Source organism: Sus scrofa, chromosome 12 (genome assembly GCF_000003025.6).
Source record: "Sus scrofa isolate TJ Tabasco breed Duroc chromosome 12, Sscrofa11.1, whole genome shotgun sequence".
Classification (NCBI taxonomy): Eukaryota; Metazoa; Chordata; class Mammalia; order Artiodactyla; family Suidae; genus Sus; species Sus scrofa.
Genome location: NC_010454.4, coordinates 16,620,739 through 16,645,210, shown reverse-complemented (window position 1 = coordinate 16,645,210; position 24,472 = coordinate 16,620,739). Strand labels below are relative to the sequence as shown.

At 35.6% G+C, this 24,472-nt stretch overlaps 1 protein-coding gene across 1 annotated transcript in view; it reads left to right on the top strand.

Moving 5' to 3' along the window:
* Window positions 1-24,472, top strand: part of LOC100624995 (EF-hand calcium-binding domain-containing protein 13-like) — an 83,632-nt gene that overhangs the window by 34,243 nt on the left and 24,917 nt on the right. Inside the window, 6 exon segments of the mRNA XM_021066303.1 lie at window positions 828-899; window positions 7,940-8,431; window positions 10,455-10,592; window positions 12,810-12,881; window positions 19,677-19,820; window positions 23,575-23,649. Coding sequence (XP_020921962.1) covers window positions 828-899; window positions 7,940-8,431; window positions 10,455-10,592; window positions 12,810-12,881; window positions 19,677-19,820; window positions 23,575-23,649 — 993 coding nt within the window.

Sequence of the window (24,472 nt, the reverse complement as noted above, 5' to 3'; positions counted from 1 at the left end):
TCCAGTCTTTTCCCCCTTTATACTGTAGCTAGAATGATCTTTCATCTTTTCAAAACAAACATCTGATCATGTCACTCTGCATAACATCTAATGATACCTCTTGGGATAAAAAACCCTTAAATGTCCAGGGCCTTGCAAAGTCTGGTCTTTACTCAGATCTTCAGCTTTATCTCAGCTCACATTCTCTCTTACTCTCTGTGCCTTCTTAGAGTTTTAACTTCAAACCATTCTCCTCTTGCCATAGCCATTACACATGTTCTCTTCTTTTCCCGGAACATTCCTCTTGTCCTAGCTATTCCTATTTATACTTTAAATCTAAACTGAGCTCTATTCTTTAGGGGTATTTCCCTGACCTCTTTGACTAGATCATATTCTCATATACTCTTCAAAGCATTACTCACAGTTGCAATTTGTATTTTTAATTGTTTGATTAAGGTTTGTATCTCAAATAAGATTAAGTACCAGGAGAGCAGATATCGTGTTTACTTTTGCTCATTATTATATCCTTAGTACCTAGCACAATGCATATGGAACATATTAACTGCTGAAATACATGTTGAAATAATGAATTATTCTTGCTCCTTTTTCCACTTCCTCCAGTCAGGGAGAACAAGATTTTTTCATTTTGTTATATTATTGAAGTCTTATGTTTCGGTGTGTACTGAATTATTAATTCACAATTCCAGATATTGTTGAAAGCCTGTAATACCTGACCATCTGTTCATACTTCCACATATTTCTGTGATGTTTTCATTTTGGAATAGGATGGCAGTTGTATTTGTGTTCAAAGGGAAATACAGTATTTAAACTTATTCTTTCTATTACAGGTAACCAAATGGTGGATATTGGGGATATCGTATTTACTTTGAATGAACTGCAGCAACAGTATGAGGATGTTTGTAAGTGTGTTCCTGTTGCTAGAGCAAGTTTTGTTTAAAAATAAATTGTCTTTAAGTGCTAATTTATAGGTTTTATCATATAGATTTTGAAAGCCTTCTCTGAGCCCTTTACTCTCTTAAATCAGGGAAATAAAAATTTAATATAATATTCTCAACATAGCTGAGCCATGATAGGAACTCCCTGTGGGAGATTTTCTTAACTTATCTTTTGTTTAGTTTTTCATTTGTACTTTTTCAATTTCCACGAACTTTTCCTGCCTCTGCTGACTGAAAAAAATATATACAATCTAAAAAGTTGAGAATCGTGTTTTATTTGGAGCACCACTGAAGGCTTAAGCCCAGGAAACAGCCTCTCAGATAGCTCTGAGGAACTGTTCCAAAGAGGTAAGGGCAGGATATATAGGCATTTTTGAAAGAACAAACAAACAAACAAAAAACCAAACCACACATAGTCTAATATCAAAAGATTGCTGCTAATTTTAAAAAACCCAGACATTTCAAGTTAGTGAATGTGGGCTTTTCTATGTATGAGAAGATGTAAGAGTCTAGGCTTAAAGACATTATTCCTTTGATTTGCCTCTTAATTGTCTGGAGCCAATATCCTATTTTTCTTCATCCTGAATCTCCTCGGGGGAAACTGTCAGGGTGGCTGCAGTGGCTGATGGCTTGATGGTCTCGACATCCTTTGTTTACTAATATGGCAGGTGACATTCTTTGTCCACCCTTCTAGATATTCTAAAATGCCCAGGCCAGCCCCCTTCAATGAGGAATTGTCTGTCTCCAAATGCCAGTACTGCTCAGGCTGAGACACCTTTCTATAAGTGTCTGGCTGGGCTGTTTGCCTAGAAGACCCTTAATATCACCATCTTGAGGGGGAAAAAAAAAACCCCTCAGGGGTGGAATTCACGCTGCAACAACACTGGATCCGATCCGCATCTGAGACCTACACTGCAGCTTGTAGCAATGCCAGATCCTTAACCTGCTGAGTGAGGCCAGGGGTCCAACTTGTATCCTCACAGAGACAGTGTTGGGTCCTTAACCTGCTGAGCCACAATGGGAACTCTCTGAATTGACTCTTTTGTAATTATGTAATTAATGTGTATGCAATCACTGGTAATTTTCTTTGCTGTTCAATTTACATTTTCTAATATTAATATAACCACTTCAGCTTTCTTTTGATTAGTGTTTTTCATCCTTTTCATTTTCTTACATTGTCATATCTGAAGTATTTTGTTAACTGCATAAAGTTGAGTGATGCTTTTATATTCCTTCTTTAATCCCTATTTATTGGAGTGCTTAGGCCATTTATACTTAATGTGATTAGTTATAGGTTCAGATATAGGGATAACATGTTATCATTTGTTTATATTTTTTTTCTCTCTTTTTCAACCCATTTTCAGAATTTTAAAAAATTTTTTAGAATTATTTTAAAATTTATCTATATATGTTTTCATATCTCTGCATTTTCCAGTGGTTGTTCTAAGGATTACAGTATACATATTTAATCTTTTACAGCATACTAAAATATTTTACCACTCAAGTGGAATACTGAAATATTTTTACCATTCTAGGTTTTTTACCTTCTGATTTTATGTTCTGACTTTCTTATATATTACCAGTACATACATTGGAAACACCATCAGATAATAATTGTAAGTTTTGCTTTCAATGATCAAACATTTTAAATTCTCAAGAGGAGAATAGTCTTATATTTAATTAAATCTTTACCATTATATATTTCTCTTCCTTTATTTTACTGCCTAGATGTCTTTTGGGTATCATCCTCTATGGAGAACTTCTTTTAATTATTTTTTAAAAGAGCAGATCTACTAAAAATGAATTTTTCTTCATCTGAGAATATCTTTAGTCTAATTTCTGAAAGGTTTGGGGTTTTTTTGTTTGTTTTTTATAGGATTCTGTGTTGACAGGTATTTTCCTCCAGCAGTTTAAAATGTTCCTTTTATTTCTGGCTTCCACAGTTTCTGAAGAGAAATCTGATGTTATTCACATAATAAAATATATTATTTTTATCTGATTGCTTTCAAGATACTTTCTTTTTTCTCTAGTTTTTAGCCATTTGATTATGATGCGTTTAGGAATTTTTTTTTTTTTTTTTTTTTTGAGTGTATCCTGTTCACTGAGTTTCTTGGTTCTGCCTTTTGCCAAATTTGGAAACTTTTATCATTATAACTTCAAATATTTGTTCTGTACCACATTCTCTCTCCTGTCCTTTTGAGACACCAATGATACAAATGTAAGCCCTCTTTGGTATTGTCCCACAGGTCCTTGACACTCAGTTCATTTTATTTTCATTCTTTTTTTTTTTTTTTCTCTTGCCATTTCTTGGGCCGCTCCCTCGGCATATGGAGGTTCCCAGACTAGGGGTCTAATCAGAGCTGTAGCCCCTGGCCTAAGCCAGAGCCACAGCAACACGGGATCTGAGCCATGTCTGCAACCTACACCACAGCTCATGCAAACGCTGGATCCTTAACCCGATGAGCAAGGGCAGGGATCGAACCCGCAACCTCATGGTTCCTAGTAGAATTCGTTAACCACTGCGCCACAAAGGGAACTCCTTACTTTCATTCTAATTTACCTCTACTGTTCAGATTGAATAATTTCTTTTTCTTTTCTTTTCTTTTTCTTTCTTTCTTTTTTTTTGGTCTTTCGTCTTTTTAGGGCCGCACTTGCGGCATGTGGAAGTTCCCAGACCAGGGGTCTAATCAGAGCTGTTGCTGCTGGCCTACACCAGAGCCACAGCAACACCAGATCTGAGCTGAATCTGCCACCTACACCGCAGCTCACACGGCAAGCCAGATCCTTAACCCACTGAGGGAGGCCAGGGATGGTAGAACCCATAACCTCATGGTTCCTAGTCGGATTCTTTTCCCCTGCACCGTGATGGGAACTCCAAATTGAATAATTTCTATTGATATGTATTCAGTTTCATGAATGTTTCTCTGACATCTCCATTATGCTATTGAGCTTATCAGGTGAGTTTTTTTGGTTGGTTTTTTTTGTTTTTTTTTGTTTATTTGTTTGTTTTTTACTTTGGTTTACATTTGAAAATTTTGATTCCATATTTCCAAATGTGGTAATTCTTTATATCTTTCATTTTATTTTCCGAGACTTTTTGTCTTTCTGTTAATTTCAAGAATTTTTTTTCACTGTATGTTGGAGTATTTTTTATAATGGTTGTATTGAAGTTTTTGTCAGGCAATTTCAACATCTTTTTCATATTGATTTTGGCATCTACTGATTGTCTTTTCCAAGGCAAATTGAGATTTTCTTTGTTTTTTACATGTGAAGTGATTTTGAATTATGCCCTGGACATTTTGAAGATTAAGTTGTGAAACCGTGGGTCTAAAATTCTATGGAACTCCTATAGAAAATGTTGAAATCTTGTTTTAGCAGGATTTGACTCAATTTGGTTCAAACCACAAGTTTCAGTTAATTTTCTGTGTTTTTTAATTTCATTGTCAGTTTGTTTTCGATAGCCTTTGCAGTGCTATTCAGATCTGTGGATCATCAGTGGCCAATCTGGGACCTGAATGATACTCTATCCTAAAGTTCAGTTCTCAGAGTTATGGTGTACTCTTAGGGCCAAATCCATGCATGTGCAGCTCAAGGGTGATCCTAGGAGTTCATCCAGATCTTCACAAAATTACTTTCCTGAGCTCCTCCCTCTCCACAATCTACTTGGTGCTTTTTAGTGTCCTAGAACTCTTTTTTATTTCTCTAGCTGGAAACGTAATGATTTATTTACAACACTCTGCCACGCACTTCTATATCTATGCCCATGTCCAGGGCCAACTGGCAGAAGGACAGAGAGAGAATAATAGCAGCATGCTAATATAGTCCTCTATCTTTCTAAACACATAAAATATGCTTATAATAACTGTGTTGATGTAGTGGTATGATAGTTTTACAAGCTCTTCCATTTCTGAGTCAGTTTCTATCAATTGAGTTTTCTGCTGGTTGTGACTCATATTTTCTTGCTTATTTATTTATTTATTTTTGTCTTTTGTCTTTTTAGGGCCACATCCGTGGTATATAGAGGTTCCCAAGCCAGAGGTCTAACCGGAGTTGTAGCTGCTCGCCTACATCAGATCCAAAGCAATGCCAGATCCGAGCCTCATCTTCGACCTACACCACAGTTCATGGCAATGCCAGATCCTTAACCCACTGAGCAAGGCCAGGGATCAAACCTGCAATCTCATGGTTCCTGGTCGGATTCATTTCCATTGCACCACGACAGGAAATCCTCTTGCTATTTTAGATGCCTAGTAATTTTTGATGGCATGCTATCCATTGTAGAGTTTATGTTATTGTTTGCTGGATATTGTAGTATTCCTTTAAATAGTGTTGGATTTTGTTATGATGCGCTTGAGTTACTTGGAATCAGTTGGGTCCCTTTGAGGCTTGCTTTTTAAAGTTTCTTTTAAGGGTTATCTCGGAGCAGTTTTTAATGCTAATTTCGCTCCACAACTAAGGTGGCATTCTTCAGATGAGTCTACAAAATGCCCTGTATATCCTGAGTTCTTTCTGCTTTGGCTGGTGAGATCACAAATTATTCTCAATTCTCAGTGAGTTATAGGGATTATTGGACCTACAATTTTCTTTTTCTTTTTTTTTCTGTTTTGTGAATAAGTTCTTTTGTATCATTTTATTAGATTCTACATATTAATAATCTCATATGATATTTGTCTTTCTCTGCCTGATTTTTTTATTACTCAATGGATTTTTTTTTTTTTTTTTTTTTTTTTTTGCTATTTCTTGGGCCGCTCCCACGGCATATGGAGGTTCCCAGGCTAGGGGTTGAATCGGAGCTGTAGCCACCGGCCTACGCCAGAGCCACAGCAACACGGGATCCGAGCCGCGTCTGCAACCTACACCACAGCTCACGGCAACGCCGGATCGTTAACCCACTGAGCAAGGGCAGGGACCGAACCCGCAACCTCATGGTTCCTAGTCGGATTCGTTAACCACTGCGCCACGACGGGAACTCCTGGATTTTTTTTACATATATAGTCATAACAACAATCATCACAACTTGACCTACAATTTTCTGGTAAATTTTTTCCTTGTCCTGGGTGATATCCTCAGATCAGTACTCAGCCAAGATTCAAGTGGACCCCTCTGCTGATCTCCAGAGCTCAGCAGTTCTTTTTTCTCTCTGCTCTCGTATTCTAGCCTCTTCAGTGTTTTGTATCTCTTATCTTTTTATATCTACTCATTCAGACTAGCAGGCTCTGTTCAGGTTTTGCTTTTCTGTGTTGTAGCATGGAAACTCTGTCCAGACAGTAAGCTGGGACAGTTGTAGGGCTCAGCTCATTTGTTACCCTTCTTCAAATGAATACTCTTCTGTGCTACCTATTGTCCAATATCTGAAACTGTTCTTTTTCATGTATCTCGCCTAATTTCTTAGGTTGCTTAAAGTTGGGAGGCAGTTTAGTTCCTATTTCAGTGTCTTGGCCCAAAGCAGAAATGTCAAAGATTTTACCCATTTCTTTTTCTGGTTTGTTTGTTTGTTTTGTTTTTTTCCTTTTTGGTTGCAGTCACAGCATATGGAAGTTCCTGGGCCAGAGACTGAATCTGAGTTGGAGCTGCGACTTACTCTGCAACTGCAGTAAAGCCAGATCATTAACCCACTGTGCTGAGCTAGGGATTGAATCTGCACCTCCATAGAGACAAGCTGGCTCATTAACCCACTGCGCCACAGCAGGAACTCTTATCCTATTTCTTTTTGATAGACAGCACTTAGAGATCCATGTTATCATCTTAAAGGTTTCTGGACTTTTTTTTTTTTTTTGCCTTTTTTTTTAGGGCTGCACTCGAGGCATATGGAGGTTCCCAGGCTAGGGGTCCAGTCGGAGCTACAGCTGCCAGCCTACACCACAGCCACAACAACACAGGATCTGAGCCGCGTCTGCGACCTACACCACAGCTCATGGCAACTTCGGGTCCTTAACCCACTGAGCAAGGCCAGAGATGGAACCTGCAACCTTATCGTTCCTAGTCAGATTCATTAACCACTGAGCCATGACGGGAACTCCAGAAACTTTTCTTTTAATGTAAATAAAATGTCTTTATAGTTAAGATTATATTGCTACTCTTTTGGCAGTCTCTTATTTTCTTTGATTTTATAGGAGCTTGAAATCTCATGGAGTTGTTTTGAGAATCAAGTATTATAACATTTGAAATACTTTAAAATGTATTATTCAAATGTAAGATACTATTTTGAGCCATGAGATGAATTTTGGGTTTTTTGTTTTTTTGGGTTTTTTGCTTTTTAGGGCCGAATGTGCAGCACATGAAGGTTCCCAGGCTAGGGGTCTAATAGGAGCTACAGCTGCCGGCCTACACCATAGCCCATGGCAATGCCAGATCCCCAACCCACTAAGTGAGGCCATATATCGAACCTGCAACCTCATGGTTCCTAGTTGGATTCGTTTCTGCTGTGCCACGATGGGAACTCCTTTTTTTTTTTTTTCCATGAGATGAATTTTGTAAGTGAAGCCCCAATTGGGACATTGTACTAATATTTTTCTAAAGATGTTATTTTGTATTTGAAGTTATTTTTCCCCGCACACATGCTCAGAATCTTTAGGAGAGTACTTATTTTACTCTTTTACTTTAGTAGAATATTATTTTATTCATAAAGTATTCTAACTCTATAATTTTGTTATAGTTCTGCATCCTCATGACTAAGGGATTTGTATCTGTATTGGCTTATTAGTCTATTATCTTTCTAGATTGAGAAAGAGCAGGAAGTGGGAAACATGCACTTGAGTATGCTGTCACTTTAGAATCAGTAAAACTATGAATAGCTTTGGATGAAAGTATTTAACTTATTAAACCAGCATATTATATTTAACCTTGTTAATAGTTAACCTTTTGAGCATCAGCTCTGTTAGTTTTTTTAAGTTATTTATGTATTTAAGCAACTGATAATTTCTTGAACAGCTTTCATTTGTAATGTTAAAAACATTAAAATTGTACAGGTAAATGAAATAATGGAATATGTTTTTCTTGCTTAGCAATTATGGAAGAGACAGCCTTGGATGAAACTACCTCAAGAAAGTTATCAAATGTATCAGGATGCTATCTACCATATAGGAAGAAAAGCAGCTTATCTTCCAGACTGTGTGAATCATCATTGTCCCAAAAGTTAAATACAAAAAGCCTCTCAAATCATGAAATTATGAAGGAGAATGATGACCTTGAATTTAAAAGATTAAAAAGTACTTTGCAAATAAGAAAATTCCAGGATGAGGTTGATAGCAGTGATATAGAATTCCAGGAACCATATTCAAAGTATGGCCTTAACTTTAAGAGAAGTTCAGAGAAAGCTGAAATTCTTGACTCAAAGTCTAAATCACAAAACTTGAAGAGTGTTACAAGTTTCAAAAAGTCCCTGGATAAAAATGATAGTTTTAGTATCTCCAAACTTCAGAAGACAGCTGTGAGAAGACACTCCACCCTTCTAAAACAGGTTTCATCTAAGGAAAAAACTGCAATTAATTCTCTGGGTCAGTATCATATATATGTCAATATCTAGATCCTTCAGTCATTACAGAAATGAGCTGAATTAAGTAGTTAACAGATAGTTCTAGGCATTTCAATTATCAATATTCTGGATAACCAGCTCTTCTAGTATATAGGTCAATGGATACCATATTGTGATTTTGATGGTAGTTCCTTTCCAGATGCTCTGTTTTTTTGGGAAAGGGGATAACTTTACCTGGAGTCACTCAAGTTCCCTAGAAAAGAGAGGGTCCATTTTTCCTTTGGAAATGCTTATTTTGTCATTTATTTTTTATTTTTTATTTTTTTGTCATTTATTTAACAGAGTATGTAAGAAATTTATGTGAAATTTTTGCTCGGAGTTCCATAATTTAAATATATGAAGTCTATAGTACTTCAGGTATTATCTGTTATGGATGTGGGGATATCAAGAGAAAATAATTAATACTATACATCTTAGATCCCCAGGGCTTTATGGTATTCCTCGAAGATGAGCAGTGGCTTCCCAACCTGTCTGTGCTTTCCCCTTCTGTGCTGCTTATATCATAGTACTACTATGTAGGAAACAAGTAAATACTCCTTCCTGTGGGCCTCAGCTGAAGTTACTTAAGTTATATTTATTTTCTTTAAGTAAACACAATGATGTCTCAAAAATGTATTTAGTATTAAATGTAATTGTTAAAATGAATGCTTTGTGAAAAATTAGTGATTTTTATACACTAATGCATACTCTAAATAATGTGATCTTTTAAGGAGGCACAAAGATGTTTATTCTGATTCCTTTACTGATGCACTACTTTTACTCTGTGCCTCATTTCTATTTCTGAGTTTTTTGGCACTTGAATAGAAATTAAAGCCATGGCTAAAAGAATAATGGAGAAGTAGGTATTTAACTAGTGGATAAAAAACGGTTGTGGAAGAAAGTGGTATCTACCTTCCTGGTGTCACTTAAATCAAATGACGTCACCTACCACTGCCATACTTAATGTTCTGTATACAGAGTAGTGTGAAATAGTTTATTTGGTATAACTTCAAATAAATTGATGATTGAGCATATATGAAATGTGACTGTCATTTGATTTACACTTTAAAAACATTTTAAACTTTTCATTATGAAATAATTTTAAATTCATAAGAATTACACAAAAATAAAAACATTTCTATATACTCTTCATCCAGTGTTCCCAAGTGTTATCTTATATAACCACAGTACAATGATCTAATCCAGGAAATTAACAGTGATACAACAAAACTTACTAATCCAAAGACCTTATTCAGTATCTGTATGTTGTTCTATGAATGTCCTTTTTCTGACCCAGGATCTCATCCAGGATCAAATATTACATTTAGTTTTCATGTGTCCTTAGTGTCCTTCAAAAAGCTGGGGTGGTTTCTCAATCTTTCATGACCTTAACCCTTCGAAAAGTATTGACCAGATATTTTGTATAATGTCCCTCATTTTGGGTTTCCTTGTATTTCTTCATGGATAAATTCAGGTTATGCATTTTGGCCAGAATACAATGGAGGTGATATTTTGCTCATCTCAGTACCTCAAATTAGGAAGCTCATAATGACCATGTGTGTCATTCTAGGATTTTATAATTTTAAAGGTTGTGAACTGAAAACATGGTAGAGTAAATAATAGGATGGAGTAGAACTCTCAATTTTTGTTTGAAATCCTAGAATTTAAATAAAACTCATTGATGTTTTGATCTCTTGGACTCATTCATTATGTTTTAATCAGAACTAAGCTGCATTGGCTGGGCCACTGGAACAGGCTGTTCCTCCAAACAAGTGGTTTATAAATGTTTATAAATTTCAAGATGGTTTTGTGTTTGAGCTATAAGAGAAAGATTAAGTATAATGTAAGATACAATAGAAATATGAATATAGAGAAGTAGTTCTGTAAGTTGATATTAAGCAAATAAACTTGATTTCTGATTACTATATAAAGATTTTAGGTGCCAATTATTGCTTAAGACATATAAATTATGTTGCTGATTAGTCCTCAACATTTTGTATATTTAGGAAATGTCTGCAAAGCTATCAAAAAGCTCCAAGAAAATTATATAGGTACAGAAGAACTTCAGTCCATTTTGCCTTCAATTGGAATTACTTTATCAGATAAAGAGTTCAAGAAGATTGTGACAAACACTGCTAGAAATGGTAAGAGACTGGTAATACCAAACATTTTGAAAAAATGATTTTGTGGGACAGTATTAAATGTTGGAGTAAATTCTCTCAACTAGGAATAGAATAGAATGGACTGTTCTAAAGAAGATTCAGAAAAAACAAATATAGGAGTTCCCATCGTGGCTCAGTGGTTAACGAATCCGACTAGGAACCATGAGGTTGAGGATTCGTCCCTGGCCTTGCTCAGTGGGTTGAGGATCCAGCGTTGCCGTGAGCTGTGGTGTAGGTTGCAGTCGCGGCTTGGATCTGGCGTTGCTGTGGCTGTGGTGTAGGCCAGCAGCTACAGCTCTGATCCAACCCCTAGCCTGGGAACCTCCATATGCTGCGGGAGTGGCCCTAGAAAAAGGCAAAAAGACAAAAAAAATAAATAAATAAAATAAAAATTGAAAGTAGTAAAAAAACAATTCCTGGAAAGTTTAACCTAATGTATTGCTTTGGAAGAGCCTAGGATTGTTTCTATAAGTTTCTTCATCACTATTCTTAGCTATGCCTTTTAGTGTGGGACAGGTACTGGGGAAGACGGGTCCAGTTGTAGAGTGCTCCAGGTAGTAACACTGCCATACCCATGAAGTTTAAAAATCTCTAAGTAAATAGCCTAGGGATCCAAGGAGAAATAATTGGAGATTTTAGAATATAGAAGGAATAATAGAGCTAGATTCTAGCGATGCTTAATCAAGGCAGGCAGTTAGCATCTAGAAATTGAATAGGGTATCCCACACACCAGCCTAAGTTCAAGGCACAGTTTAAATTTCTGAGAAAGACTTTTGTGTTAGAGATGTTGTTTTATAACTAAGAATTGTCCACAGCAAGAGTTCAGTAAAGGAGAGGGAAGAGGCAACATTTTGGGAAAAGACTGACTTAGAAATAACATTGGAAGTGATTTCTTAGAACCTGAGCAAAATTCAAGGCAAATAGGAAAGAAGATTGTGATTTAAAAAAAAAAAAAAAAATCTAAGGAATAGAGATCAGAGTAGTGGCTACCAGAGGGGTAAGGGTTGGGGGTAGAATGAAATGGGTAAAAGGGATCAATTGTATGGTGATGAACAGAAACCAAATTTTTGGTAGTGAGCACACTGCAGTGTATACAGAAGTAGAAATACAGTGTTGTGCACATGAAACATATAATGATATAAACCAGTGTTACCTCAATATGAGATAAATTTTGAAAAATCCAAGGAGTAAGTGCTATGCTACTAAAATTATTGAGCCCTTTCTTCTGATTATCCGGATTGCTATGATCACTGTGGAGGGGCCGTATCTAAAAATAGGTAGTTATTTGGACCAACTGGATACTAGGGGTAGGAATGCGGATACTTGAGTCTGTCAGGGCTGGTTAGCATTGTCAAGGTGTCTTAATGGACGGTATGCTGATTAACTGGGTTTTTGTGATGATGTGAAAGAGACTAACTTTCGCATGGCCCATCTAGGGTTAGGGTTAGGGTTAGGGTACTATTGCTTTTTCCTGTATCAGTAAAGAACTAAATATCTAACCTAGTCCTTTGCGCTTTATAATAAATATTGAAATAAAGCAGGGACAGTGTTTACTCTTTTTTTTTTTTTTGGTTTTTACTGATAACTTTTATTAAATATTTAAGAAGGAAATAATGTCAATGTTATAAAAATCTTTCAGAAAATAAATGATGAGGGAGCACTTCCAGACTCATTCTGTTAGGCCAGCACAATTCTGATGTGAAAAGCAAAGACATTAAAAAATTCCAAGACAATACTCCTCAATAACTTACATAAATAATCCTTATAGAAAATTAGCAAGTCAAATCCAACAATTTATTTAAAAAAGGATAATGTATCATAACCAAACATGGCTTATTTCAGGAATACGAGATTGGTTTAACATACAAAACCAGTAAATGCATTTACAGTCCTAAAGGAGAAATAAACATGCTCGTCTCAATATGTGCAGAAAAAGCAGTTAACAAAATTCAAATGTTTACTTATTTTTGTATCCTTGGTGCCTAGCATAGTTCTTGGCACTAATATACCCTCAGTAATTGTTGAAAGGAAATGAACTGATCTAATTTAGAATCATTCATTCATCTAGGGAGACAGGATATGAAGGAGAAATAGGATGATGATGAAGTTTAAGTATTTTTTTGTAGTGTATTAAAATGTGAATTTACCTTTTATACAAAAGTGTAATAGAATGTATAATCTAAGCTTTTTATTTTACAGAAAATGGAATGGTGAAGTTAGATAACTTTATGAGTGCTCTTTCCAAGCAGCTGAGCCTTCCTGAGTATGATGGTAGGTAGGAAACTTCTTTTAAAATCATTTGGAGGAAGGAGTAGTTAGATTGAGGAGAAATAGATTCAGCTGAACTGACTTTGCTTTTTGCATAGACACTTAGTAATTCTAAAACACTTTGGCAAGCCTTTGCCAGTTTTTTTAAAAAAATGATATATCGGGGTAATAATAGGTAACTTGCTTACTTCATAGAGTTGTGTGGATTTTATGAACTAAAGAGTACTACAAAAGTGTACAATAATAGTCATGATAATGAAGAAGTCAGATAGGCAATTAGTCCCATTATTAGCAATTCATGGGTGATTTGATTTTTCACTTTTTTTATAAGGAACTTGTTTGAATGAAAATTGTGTTTGTCTTTCCTTTAGAACATTTTCAAAAGCAGTTCTATTGAGGTAAAATTGACATGCATAAAAATCACTATGCACTGATTTATAAATTTCTAGTCACACAATAATCTAGTTTTTCTTACTTGCAATAATTTTATCTTTTTTATACAAATAATTAAATATTTTTCTGTGAGATTAAAAAGAAGTTAAAGCGGAGTTCCCGTCGTGGCTCAGCAGTTAACGATCCTGACAAGTATCTATGAGGATGTACATTTGATCCCTGGCCTTGCTCAGTGGGTTAAGAATCTGTTGTTGCTGTGAGCTGTAGTGTAGGTCGCAGATGGGGCTTGGATCCCACGTTGCTGTGCTGTGGGTGTGGCATGGACCGGCAGCTGTAGCTCTGACTCCACCCCTAGCGGGGGAACTTCCTTATGCTGCAGGTATGGCTCTAAAAAGACCAAAAAAAAATATAATAAAATAAAAAAGGAAATGAAAGCTGTGAGGCTTGCTGTATTTTTCCTTCTGTTTATTCATATGCTTTAAAAAGGTTAAGCTTTTTGTCTCTTCCTAAGAGATTTCTCAGATAAGAAAAAGTTAATTCAAAGGATGAGATTTCCTTTAACACCTAGATGAAGAATCTCATGTTAAAAGCTACATTATTGGAGTCCCTGCTGAGGTGCAGCAGGTTAAGAATCCAACTGCAGTGGCTCGGGTTGCTGCAGAGGCATGGGTTCAATCCCCTCTCACAGCAGTGGTTTAAAGGATCCAGTGTTGCTGATGCTGAGGCTTGGGTTCAATCCCTGGCCAGGGAACTTCCAGATGATGTGGGTGGGCCATAAGAAAAAAAAAAAGCTACATTATCATTTGTCATTTCTGATGAATGTAAGTTCTTAAATCTTGATTTCTTGAAGATACTATTAGTAAATCGATTTCTTAAATGCTTCACCATGCAATCATTCGTTTACCAATTCATTTTTTTCACTGCTGTTTTGTGAAGTAGTAAGTGTCTTGGTCACAGCTCTCTTTTTTTCTCATTATATTATTATTATTATTAGTCTTTTTTGTCTTTTTAGGGCCACACCCACAGCACATGGAGGTTTCCAGGCTAGACGTCTAATTGGAGCTGTTGCAGCCGACCTATGCCAGAGCCACAGCAACGCCAGATCCAAGCTGCGTCTGTGACCTACATCACAGCTCACAGTAATGCCGGATCCTCAACCCACTGGGTGAGGCCAGGGATTGAACCTGCAACCTCATGGTTCCTAGTTGGATTTGTTTCCGCTGCACGCCACAACAGAAACTCCTCATTATATTATTTTAAAATTTTATTTTAAATTGTGGGTACTAATACATACCATAAAACTTACCATTTTAATCATTTCTAAGTGTACAGTTCAGTAATGTTAGTATTAAGTGCATTCACATTGTTGTGCAACCAACCTCCAGAATTTTTTCATCTTGCAAAATTAAAACTCTATACCAGTTCAGTAAAAATTACCCTTCCTTGCTCCTCCAGCTCTGGAAATCATTTTACTTCCTGTTTCTATGAATTTGTACACTTGAGATACCTTAGTGGAATCATACGGTATTTGTCTTTTTCTGGCTTATTTCACTTATAACAACCTCAGGTTTCATTTGTGTTGTAGCATGTGTCAGAATTTCTGTACTTTTTCAAGATAAGTAATATTCCATTGTATGTGTATATTACATTTTGCTTATTCATTCATCCATGAAAGGACATTTGCATTGCTTCCACCTCTTTGGCTGTTGTGAAAAGTGCTGCTGTGAACATGGGCATGCTGTATCTCTTTAAGCTCCTACTTTGAATTCTTTTGGATATATACCTAGAAGTAGACACACTCCAGTTTGTAACATTTCCATCACTCCTAAAAATTCTCTCATGCTGATTTGTAATTAATCTGTACGCTGTCCCTAGACAACCACTAATCTACTTTCTGTCTATAAATTTGCCTTTTTTTTTGACATTTATATAAATGAAGTCATGTAACATGTAGTCTTTTGTACTTGACTTCCTTCACTTTGCATAATGTTTTTAAGGTTAATTCATATTGTAGTATGTATCAATAGTTCATTCCTTTTTATTAGTAAATAAATCCACCTTATATTTTATGGATATATTCTATTTTGTTGATGGTTGACCAGTTTATGGACATTTGATTATTTTCAGTTTGGGACTGTTACGAATAATGCTGAAAGAAATATTTGCATGCATGTCCTCTGTGGACATATGCTTTTATTTGTCTTGGGTAAATTCCTAGAAGAAGAATTGTTAGTCTATATGATAAATTTATATGTATTTTTTTAAAGAAATTGCCGAACTATTTTCCAAAGAGGCTATACCATTTTCATTCTTACCAGCAATGTATGAAGATTCTAGTTTCTTTACATCCTTGTCAACACTTGGTATTATTTTTTATTATAACCATTATAATAAATGCAGTTATATCTCATTGTGTGTTTATTTTTATCATAATTTAATTTAATTTAATTTAATTTAATTTAATTTAATTTATTTTTTGCTTTTTAGGGCCCTATCTGCGGCATATGGAGGTTTCCAGGCTAGGGGTTGAATCTGAGCTGTAGCTGCTGGTCTATACCACAGTCACAGCAACATGGGATCCAAACCGTGTCTGCAGCCTACACCACAGCTCATGCCAACACCAGATCCTTAACCCACTGATCGAGGCCAGGGATCTAGCCTGCATGCTCATGGATACTAGTTGGATTCGTTTCTGCTGAGCCACGACAGAAACTCCGTTTTCCTTTGTGTTTGACTTCGAGTGATCTACTTTGATTCCCTCTTTTGTTTATTCCCAGTAACTTCTATAGGTATTTTCTTTTTGTGGTTACCTCTAGGCTTACATAAAATACAGTGGTCTTTTTAAAGCTAGTAATTACTTAAGTTCGATGCATATAAAAATCTACACTTAACTCTCTTCTCGACACTTCGTTGTTACAATCTAAATCTATTCATATAATGTCTCTTTTAGCATATTTTTATAGTTTTTAAAAATACTTTTGTCTTTAAAACTTTGAGTTAAGTCTGAGTAAAGTTTGGTTAAATGATTTACACACCGCTATTACAGAATTAGATTAATCTGAATTTGGCTATATACTTAACCTTTACCAGTGAATTTTGTACTTCATATGGTTTCATGTTACTAGTTAGCATCCTTTACTTTCAACTTGAAGAATTCCTTTTAGCATTTCTTCTAAGGCATGTCTAGTGGTGATTACTCCCTAAGATTGTGTTTGTCTGACAGTCTTTCTCTCTCCTTTATTTCTAAAAGATAGCTTTCCTGGATGTAGTATTATTGTTTTGTGATTTTTCTATTTCGGCGTTTTGAATATATTTTCCACTCCCTCCAGGCCTTCAATAGTTTCTACTGAAAAATCCATTTATAGTCTTGTTAGGGGTTCCCTTGTATGTGACAAGTTGCATTTCTCTTGCTGCTTTTTTAAAAGTTTCTTTTTGTCTTTGACCTTTGGCAAATTGATTATAATGTGTCTCAGTGTGGATTTCTTTTGGTTCCTCTTTTTTTGATGTCCTTGGAGATGACCATTCCCATCCTCAGATTTGAGAAGTTTCCACCCATTTTTATATATATATATATATATATATATATATATATATATATGGATGATTTTTTTGTCTTTTAGGGCTGCACCCACAGCATATGGAGGTTCCTAGGCTGGGGGTCTAATCAGAGCTGTTGCCGCCAGCCTACACCAGAGCCACAGCAACGCCAGATCCGAGCTGCGTCTGTAGCCTACACCACAGCTCACGGCAATGCCTGATCCTTAACCCACTGAGGGAGGCCAGGGATCGAACCAGCAACCTCATGGCTCCTAGTCAGATTTGTTTCCGCTCTGCCATGATGGGAACTCCCACCCATTATATTTTTAAATAGATTTTCTATCCTGTTTTCACTCTCCTCTTTCTGGAATTCCCAATAATGTGTATATTGGTCCAGTTTATGGTGTTCTATACATCCCTTAAGCCTTCTTCACTATTTTCCATCCTTTTTTCTTTTACTCTTCTGTCTTAATTCTTCCATTGACCTGTCTTGGAGTTCATTGATCCCTTCATTTACTTGATCTAATCTACTGTTGAGCACCTCTAGAGAAATTTTCAGTTATTGTGTTCTTCGCCTCCATGATTTCTGTTTGGCACTTTAAAATATTTTCTATCTCTATGTTGAAATTCTCATTTTGTTCTTGTATTGCTCTCTTGATTTTGATAAGCATCTTTATGGGAGTTATCATTCTATTTTTTTATTGGAGTTATTGAGATTTTTTTTATTGAGATTTTCTGTGTTGGTATCTATGTGTTACACAAAGCAAGCACCTCTCTCAGTCTTCATAGACTGGCTAAATACAGGAGAATACCCCTACCAATCGGCCCAGTCAGATATTCTTGGGACCTCCACCAACTCTTTCCCTCCTCAGGCTCCAGGAATATGAGATAGATGCTGGTCTTTTGGAAGGACTTGAAGAAGTTTGGGTGCTAGATGCATGAATCAGTTTTCCCTATCCAGAGGGAAGCTGAGAATTGGCATTTTACATCTATTTGTCACCACCTCTATTCTATCCTAGACAACTAGGTCTTGCTAGACTCATCAGAGCCCCAAGATTGGCAAGACAGAAGCCAGTCTTCTGGGGAGGCCCTTTGGAAAAGTTGGACTGCTGGACATGTGAATCAATCACCATCCTCCCCTGAGTGAAGCTGGAAACTAGGAGGTCTTTTCCAGATTATATGGTGCTGTACTGAGAGCAGGGTCTCCAGCAAAAGGGGTGTACTAAATCTCCCTACCAGCTTCAGTGAGTCTGGTTTTGCATTTTCCTGGGATGTAAGAGCCTTTCAATTAGTTTCTGACTTTTCACAAAGGGAATTATCCATGAGTTTTTGCTGAATCAGTGTGTGTAATGGGAGAAGAGGGGTCCAGGGCTTCCTACTCAACTGTCTTATTACTTTCATCTAAAACTTTCTTTCACAAGATGGGAACATAGTATATTTTTCTCTGTATTTACACATGAGAATCATCTTTTTTTTTTTTTTTTTTTTTTTTTTTTGTCTTTTGTTGTTGTTGTTATTTCTTGGGCCGCTCCCGCGGCATATGGAGGTTCCCAGGCTAGGGGTTGAATCGGAGCTGTAGCCACCGGCCTACGCCAGAGCCACAGCAACGCAGGATCCGAGCCGCGTCTGCAGCCTACACCACAGCTCACAGCAACGCCGGATCGTTAACCCACTGAGCAAGGACAGGGACCGAACCCGCAACCTCATGGTTCCTAGTCGGATTCGTTAACCACTGCGCCACGACGGGAACTCCAGAATCATCTTTTTGATAATTATTTTAGGGATGATCTAATTCAGATATTATTTTGATCATTCTTTGTTTAGCAATCCATAATGACTCCCAGTGATTGCTTGAAGTAGATTAAATACTGAAAATGTCATTAATGCTTTCCACTGCCCAGTTTCCTCACTTTACTTATCCTAATTTTCTACTAGAGAAACTTATTTGAATTTTGATTGTCCCAGAGTTCACACACATACCCCTATCAACTTCTTTAATCCTATATTTACAAGTAATTTTTTTAAAGAAAGTTTTCATTGCAGTACAAATTTATCATTTTAAATTTAATGGATTGAATACTGCCCAGATTTGTAAAGCATAAATTCTAAAGTATTGTAAAAAGACATGTAGCATAGCTATTTCCAAGTAATAATTTCTATTTTTTTTTGTCTTTTTTTTTTTTTGCCATTTCTTGGGCCGTTCCTGTGGCATATGGAGGTTCCCAGGCTAGGGGTCTAATCAGGACTGTAGACACCGGCCCACACCAGAGCCACAACAATTTGGGATCCGAGCCACATCTGCAAGCTACACCACAGCTCACAGCAATGCCGTAACTCAACCCACTGAGCAAGGCCAAGGATGGAACCCGCAACCTCATGGTTCCTAGTCGGATTCGTTAACCACTTTGCCATGACGGGAACTCCCCTACAGAAGATAAATTAAGATAAATTTACTAAGGACTGAGCCACGTATTGCCACAAAATCTTATTCCAATTTATCATTTGCGATTGAGGGTTTTCTACTTCTGTTTCTGCCACTAAGAAACAGACTACTAGGGATTTTAAATTGTTGGGAGTTAAATCAGGGAAATTATATATTATTTTTGTTCGTATGTATTTTTAATTTTTACATTGTCAGTACAATTAAATTGGCACTTCCTTAGATATAGGTGCTAATATGTGTTTTATACACTGATAACTTATTAATTTTCATTATTATTAAAGATTCTTGTAATGCTATTCCTGTATATCATTTCTGAGGTTTTTAATATTTTTTGTTAGTGTGTTAGGACTAAAATTCATCTTACTATTGGTGTTTTTTTGTCTACTTATATGTAATACTTACTAGCATACCCCCTTTATTTTCAGTGTTGATTGATGCCATTAAAGCCATTGATAAGATTAAAGATGAAAATATTGACTATAGGGATCTGAATACTTGTCTTCAAAATTTTGGAGTTTACCTTTCTAAGCCAGAATTTCAGAAGATCATGGAATTGACTGAAGCTGGTGGTAAGTGACATATTTTCAGGGAAATTACATTGATATGTCTGAAAAGAGGATCCTTTTGTTATTCTTTTCTTCAGAATAGTGACTTTAGAAATAAGTCCATTAAAATTAAGCCAATATAGAAAAGTACAAAAGTACTTAAATGTACAAGACACTCAAAATCTCATTGTCCAGAAATGATTAATCTTGATAGTCTTTTCAGACATTTTTTCCCTAGGCAAAAATGCAAACAAAGAGAAAGTAGGGTTTGTGATTTTGCTCTCTGAGGGACAGAAGTCAGAACAAAAGGCATTAAATGGTGGCAAAGAAGGATTGTTTATTATGTCAAAACCCATAATTCACAATAAAAGTAAAAAAATTTCAGGTGCTTGTAAAACATAGTGGCAGCCTTCCTAAAAGGAAAGGGTGAGAGTGAGCTAGAGGAGTGGTGGGGTTATAAATGAAAACGGCCATGAGTTGATAATATTTGCGGTTAGGAGAGTACATGAGCACTCATTACCATATACTTTCTATTTTGTATATATTTACAATTTTCATAATAAAAAGTAAAAAGAAATTGGAACAAGTCTAAGTTGTAAAAGATTTGTGTGGAGAAAATGATAAAACTTTTTAAAAAGACATTACAAATACCTAAATAAATGAGAATATACTCCATGTTCATGGATTCAGAGACCGAAGATTGTCAAATCTCCTAGTTAATTTATTTATCCAAAACAATTCCAGTAAGACTCCGACTTTTTCTTGATGAGCTAATTCTGATATTTGTATGCATGAGCAAAGGCCAAGAACAGTTAAAACATTCTTGAAGAAGAAAAATGTGCATAGGGGAGTGTGTGTGTGTGTATGTGTGTATGTGTGGTATTGGAGGTGACTTCCTTTCTTGGATATTAAGGCTCATTATAAAACAGTAGTAATTAAAACAGTGTGAGAATGGCATAGTGATAGAGAAATTGACCAATGGGACAAGAGAAGGAACTTCCAAACATATCTACACCCATATATAGAAACATATGTAATGAGGTGGTAGATCACAGAGGGGAAAAAAGCACCATTTAATAAATGGTACTGTAATAATTATTCAAATGGAAAAAATGGAATTGGATCCCTATCTATATACTATATTCAGAAATAATTTCCAGATGTGAATAGTGAAAGTTTTAGGAAAAAAAAAGAAAAGAAAAACTTTCTGACTTAGAGTTAGGAGGAATTTTTTAAAAATATAAAATCACTAAGCAGAAAAGATTGATAAATTTGAGTACATTAAAATTAAGGGAGTTCCCTGGTGGCACACAGGTTAAAGGATCTCGTGGTGTCACTATGGCATGGGTTAGATGTCTGGCCCCAGAACGTCTGCATGCTGCAGGTGTGGCCAAAAAAATTTATCAGAAAAAAAAAACTTCTCTTTACTAAAAGATAATATAAGAAGAACAAACCACAAACTGGGTAAAAACTATTTGCAGCACTTATAACAGCAAAGGATTATTGTGTCAGGAATCCCTATAAATTAACAACCAATAGAAAAATGGCTAAATTTCAGGAACAATTTTCAGATGAAAAAACACAAATTGATAATAATCTTATGAAAAGATTCTCAACATCATTAGTGATCATGGAAACACAAAATTTAGGTCACGGTGAGATAACTTTTTATACCTAGTAGGGCGTTCCAGTGTGGCTCAGCAGTAACAAACCTGACTAGTATCCATGAAGACGTGGGTTCGATTGATCCCTGGCCCCGCTCAGTGGGTTAAGGATCAGGTGTTGCCATAAGCTGTGGTGTAGGCCAGCAGCTACAGCTCTGATTTGACCCCTAGCTTAGGAACTTCCATATGCTGCAGGAGGGGCCCTAAAAAGACAGGGAAAAAAAAAAAAACAACAACAAAATAAAACAAAACTTTTTTTATACCTACTAAACTGGCAAAAATTAACAAGTATATTAATCTAAGAGTTGGTAAATATGGTGAAAGTAGTAAAATAACTTTGGAAATCATTATGTAGTGTTGTGTACTGTGGCTTAGAAAAACCCACGTTTAGCTATAAATCCCAGAAAATCACTTGCATTGATGTACAAGAAGACATGTTCAAGAATGTTCATGGCAGCACTAATCTTAATAACAAAAAAGAAAGAAACTACATGATCAGTGACAGAGGGTATAAATAAATTGTGGTATATTCTACTGCTGGTACATAATTGAATACTAGTGGTATACATTAGTGAAAATAAACATAGCAATACAGTGTATGAATGATTCTTAGATATATTAAATGAAAAAAGTAAGTCTCAGATTGCTATAGCATAACAAAAGCTCAAAAAAATCAAGGAATAATTTGTTTATGCAGTTACAAATTATATGTAAAAGAGAAAGAGATTGGTAAATTTAAAATCGTCAATGTTCTCTCTGTGGTAGTGGCAGGATAATGGAATGGGAAGAACACACAAGCAATGATATTAATAATATTCTTCAACTAGATGGTGGCTTCCCAGTGATTTGATGTATAATCATGCTTCATGACTATTATATGTTGCAAATATTCTTTTAATGTATCAAATACAGAAAAAAAATAAGGGAATTTATTGCTTTAGAAAGTTGTATGTTCCTATTAGGGAGTATAAACCTTAATTAACTCTAAAATGCCCCCCAAATTTTTCAGGGTCTCATTTCTTTTGTCTCCAAAAATTTGGCTAAGAATATAAAGTGGTTTGGTGCTCTTTAAAGTAAACAGCTTAATGATATTTAATCTTGGGAGTAGGAAATAGATTGTGCCTTATTTTTTACAGTGCACTAGCATTTTATTTCTCAGATATGATGAGTTTTTTGTTTTGTTTTTGTCTTTTTGCCTTTTCTAGGGCTGCACCCGCGGCATATGGAGGTTCCCAGGCTAGGGGTTGAATCGGAGCTGTAGCCTACGGCCTACGCCAGAGCCACAGCAACGCAGGATCCGAGCTGCGTCTGTGAGCTACACCACAGCTCATGGCAACTCCGGGTCCTTAATCCACTGAGCAAGGCCAGAGATCGAACCCTCAACCTCATGGTTCCTAGTCGGATTCATTAACCACTGAGCCACAATGGGAACTCCATGATGAGTTTTGATAACCCTACTCCTTTGCTTACCTTTATACAGATATGATAAAGAAAATTCTTTAAAATGTTTTATTAGAAAAAATTTTTAAATATTTCATCTATTCTAACATTGGGATACTAAGAAGAATTATACTTAATCCGGGAAAGCCATTTCTGTATATAAAATGACTATTAAAATACTAAATGTTTTCAGTAGTATATTGGAGTAAAGATATCAGTGTGAATGATAGCCTGATGTAGAAAAAAGAGAGTCAAGAAGAGTTTGATTCTAATTCCTGATTTTAAATTTCCTATTGTGACCTTGGGAAAAAAGTCATATCAAATACAAGGATTTTTTTAAACATATGAAATAACATGCAGATTCTTTACCGGCATATTTACTGAGTTGTTGCAAGGCCAAGACAAGATAGTTTAAGTTTAAAGTTCAAAATGTTGTGTACTAGCAACTAGAAAGATTTTGATTAATTTTCTTGGTGTTTTTCAGGGTTTAGTTTTTGTCTGTAAATTTAATTGCTTTTCCCCCTTTTACTCATATATTATAGTAGTTAATATTAGCTGATGGATATAATTATGTTATCTTCTTGAATGTATAACCTATTTTATGTACTTCAGTATTTATCATAATAACTTAATACTTGAAGATAACTGAAGAAAATGTGTTCTTTTCTCTTTAGAAACAAAAAAAGTGAATTTTAAAGAATTTGTTGATACTATGATGAGCAGCACAGAACGCTTCTCTGAAAAATTATGTAAGAACATTATATCTCATGCTTTTTGTGGACTAAATGGTTTGATAGATTTTACAAGAGTATAATGTAGTGAAAAAGGAGTCATCCTACTGATCCTCAGGCAAATATATGCCTGGTTTACTGCTAATATGCCTGGTTCACTACTGACCCCTAGATCTATGAGAATTTCCACATGCAGAGGAATTGAAATCTACCATAATCGTACTATTCAAACTTACACTTTATTATAGAGAGTTATGAAATTTCATGTGTATGAAATTCATTTTTTGGGAAGAGGTTTAAATGTTTTCTTGCATTGGGAAGGTAATGCCATCTAGTGACCATAGCTGAGTACTATAATGATTTCAGGTCTTATTTTTTTTTAATCTTTCAGTTTATTCAGCAATGTTTATTGAGCCATTACTAGGCACCAGATTTTATGTTAAACTACGAGAGTGCTAAAATGAAAAAAAGACAGTCTTTGTCCAAAAAAGGAACATCCTGTACATATGTTTTAAATGGAATGAATTTAGTACTTTAAAAATTGAGGCTAAAAGTAGCAGTGTGATATTTTGTGCCATATATTAGGTAATAGTGTACTTTTAAGTAATAGGTATTTTTACCTTATATGTCAATTTAATTTTTTTCCTTCCAAGGAAACACAGTTGATTAATTGGATGAAAGGGTTATTTGCATTGTCAGTTACTTTTCTTAGTAATTTCAATTTCATGGAGATAAAAATTTTATTAGCAGAGTTGTATAGTATCTTATTCATATCTGTTATATGTCCTTTCTCATTCTTTTTTTCAAGTACTATTTTTATTAAAGTAAATGCCAGTAGGAA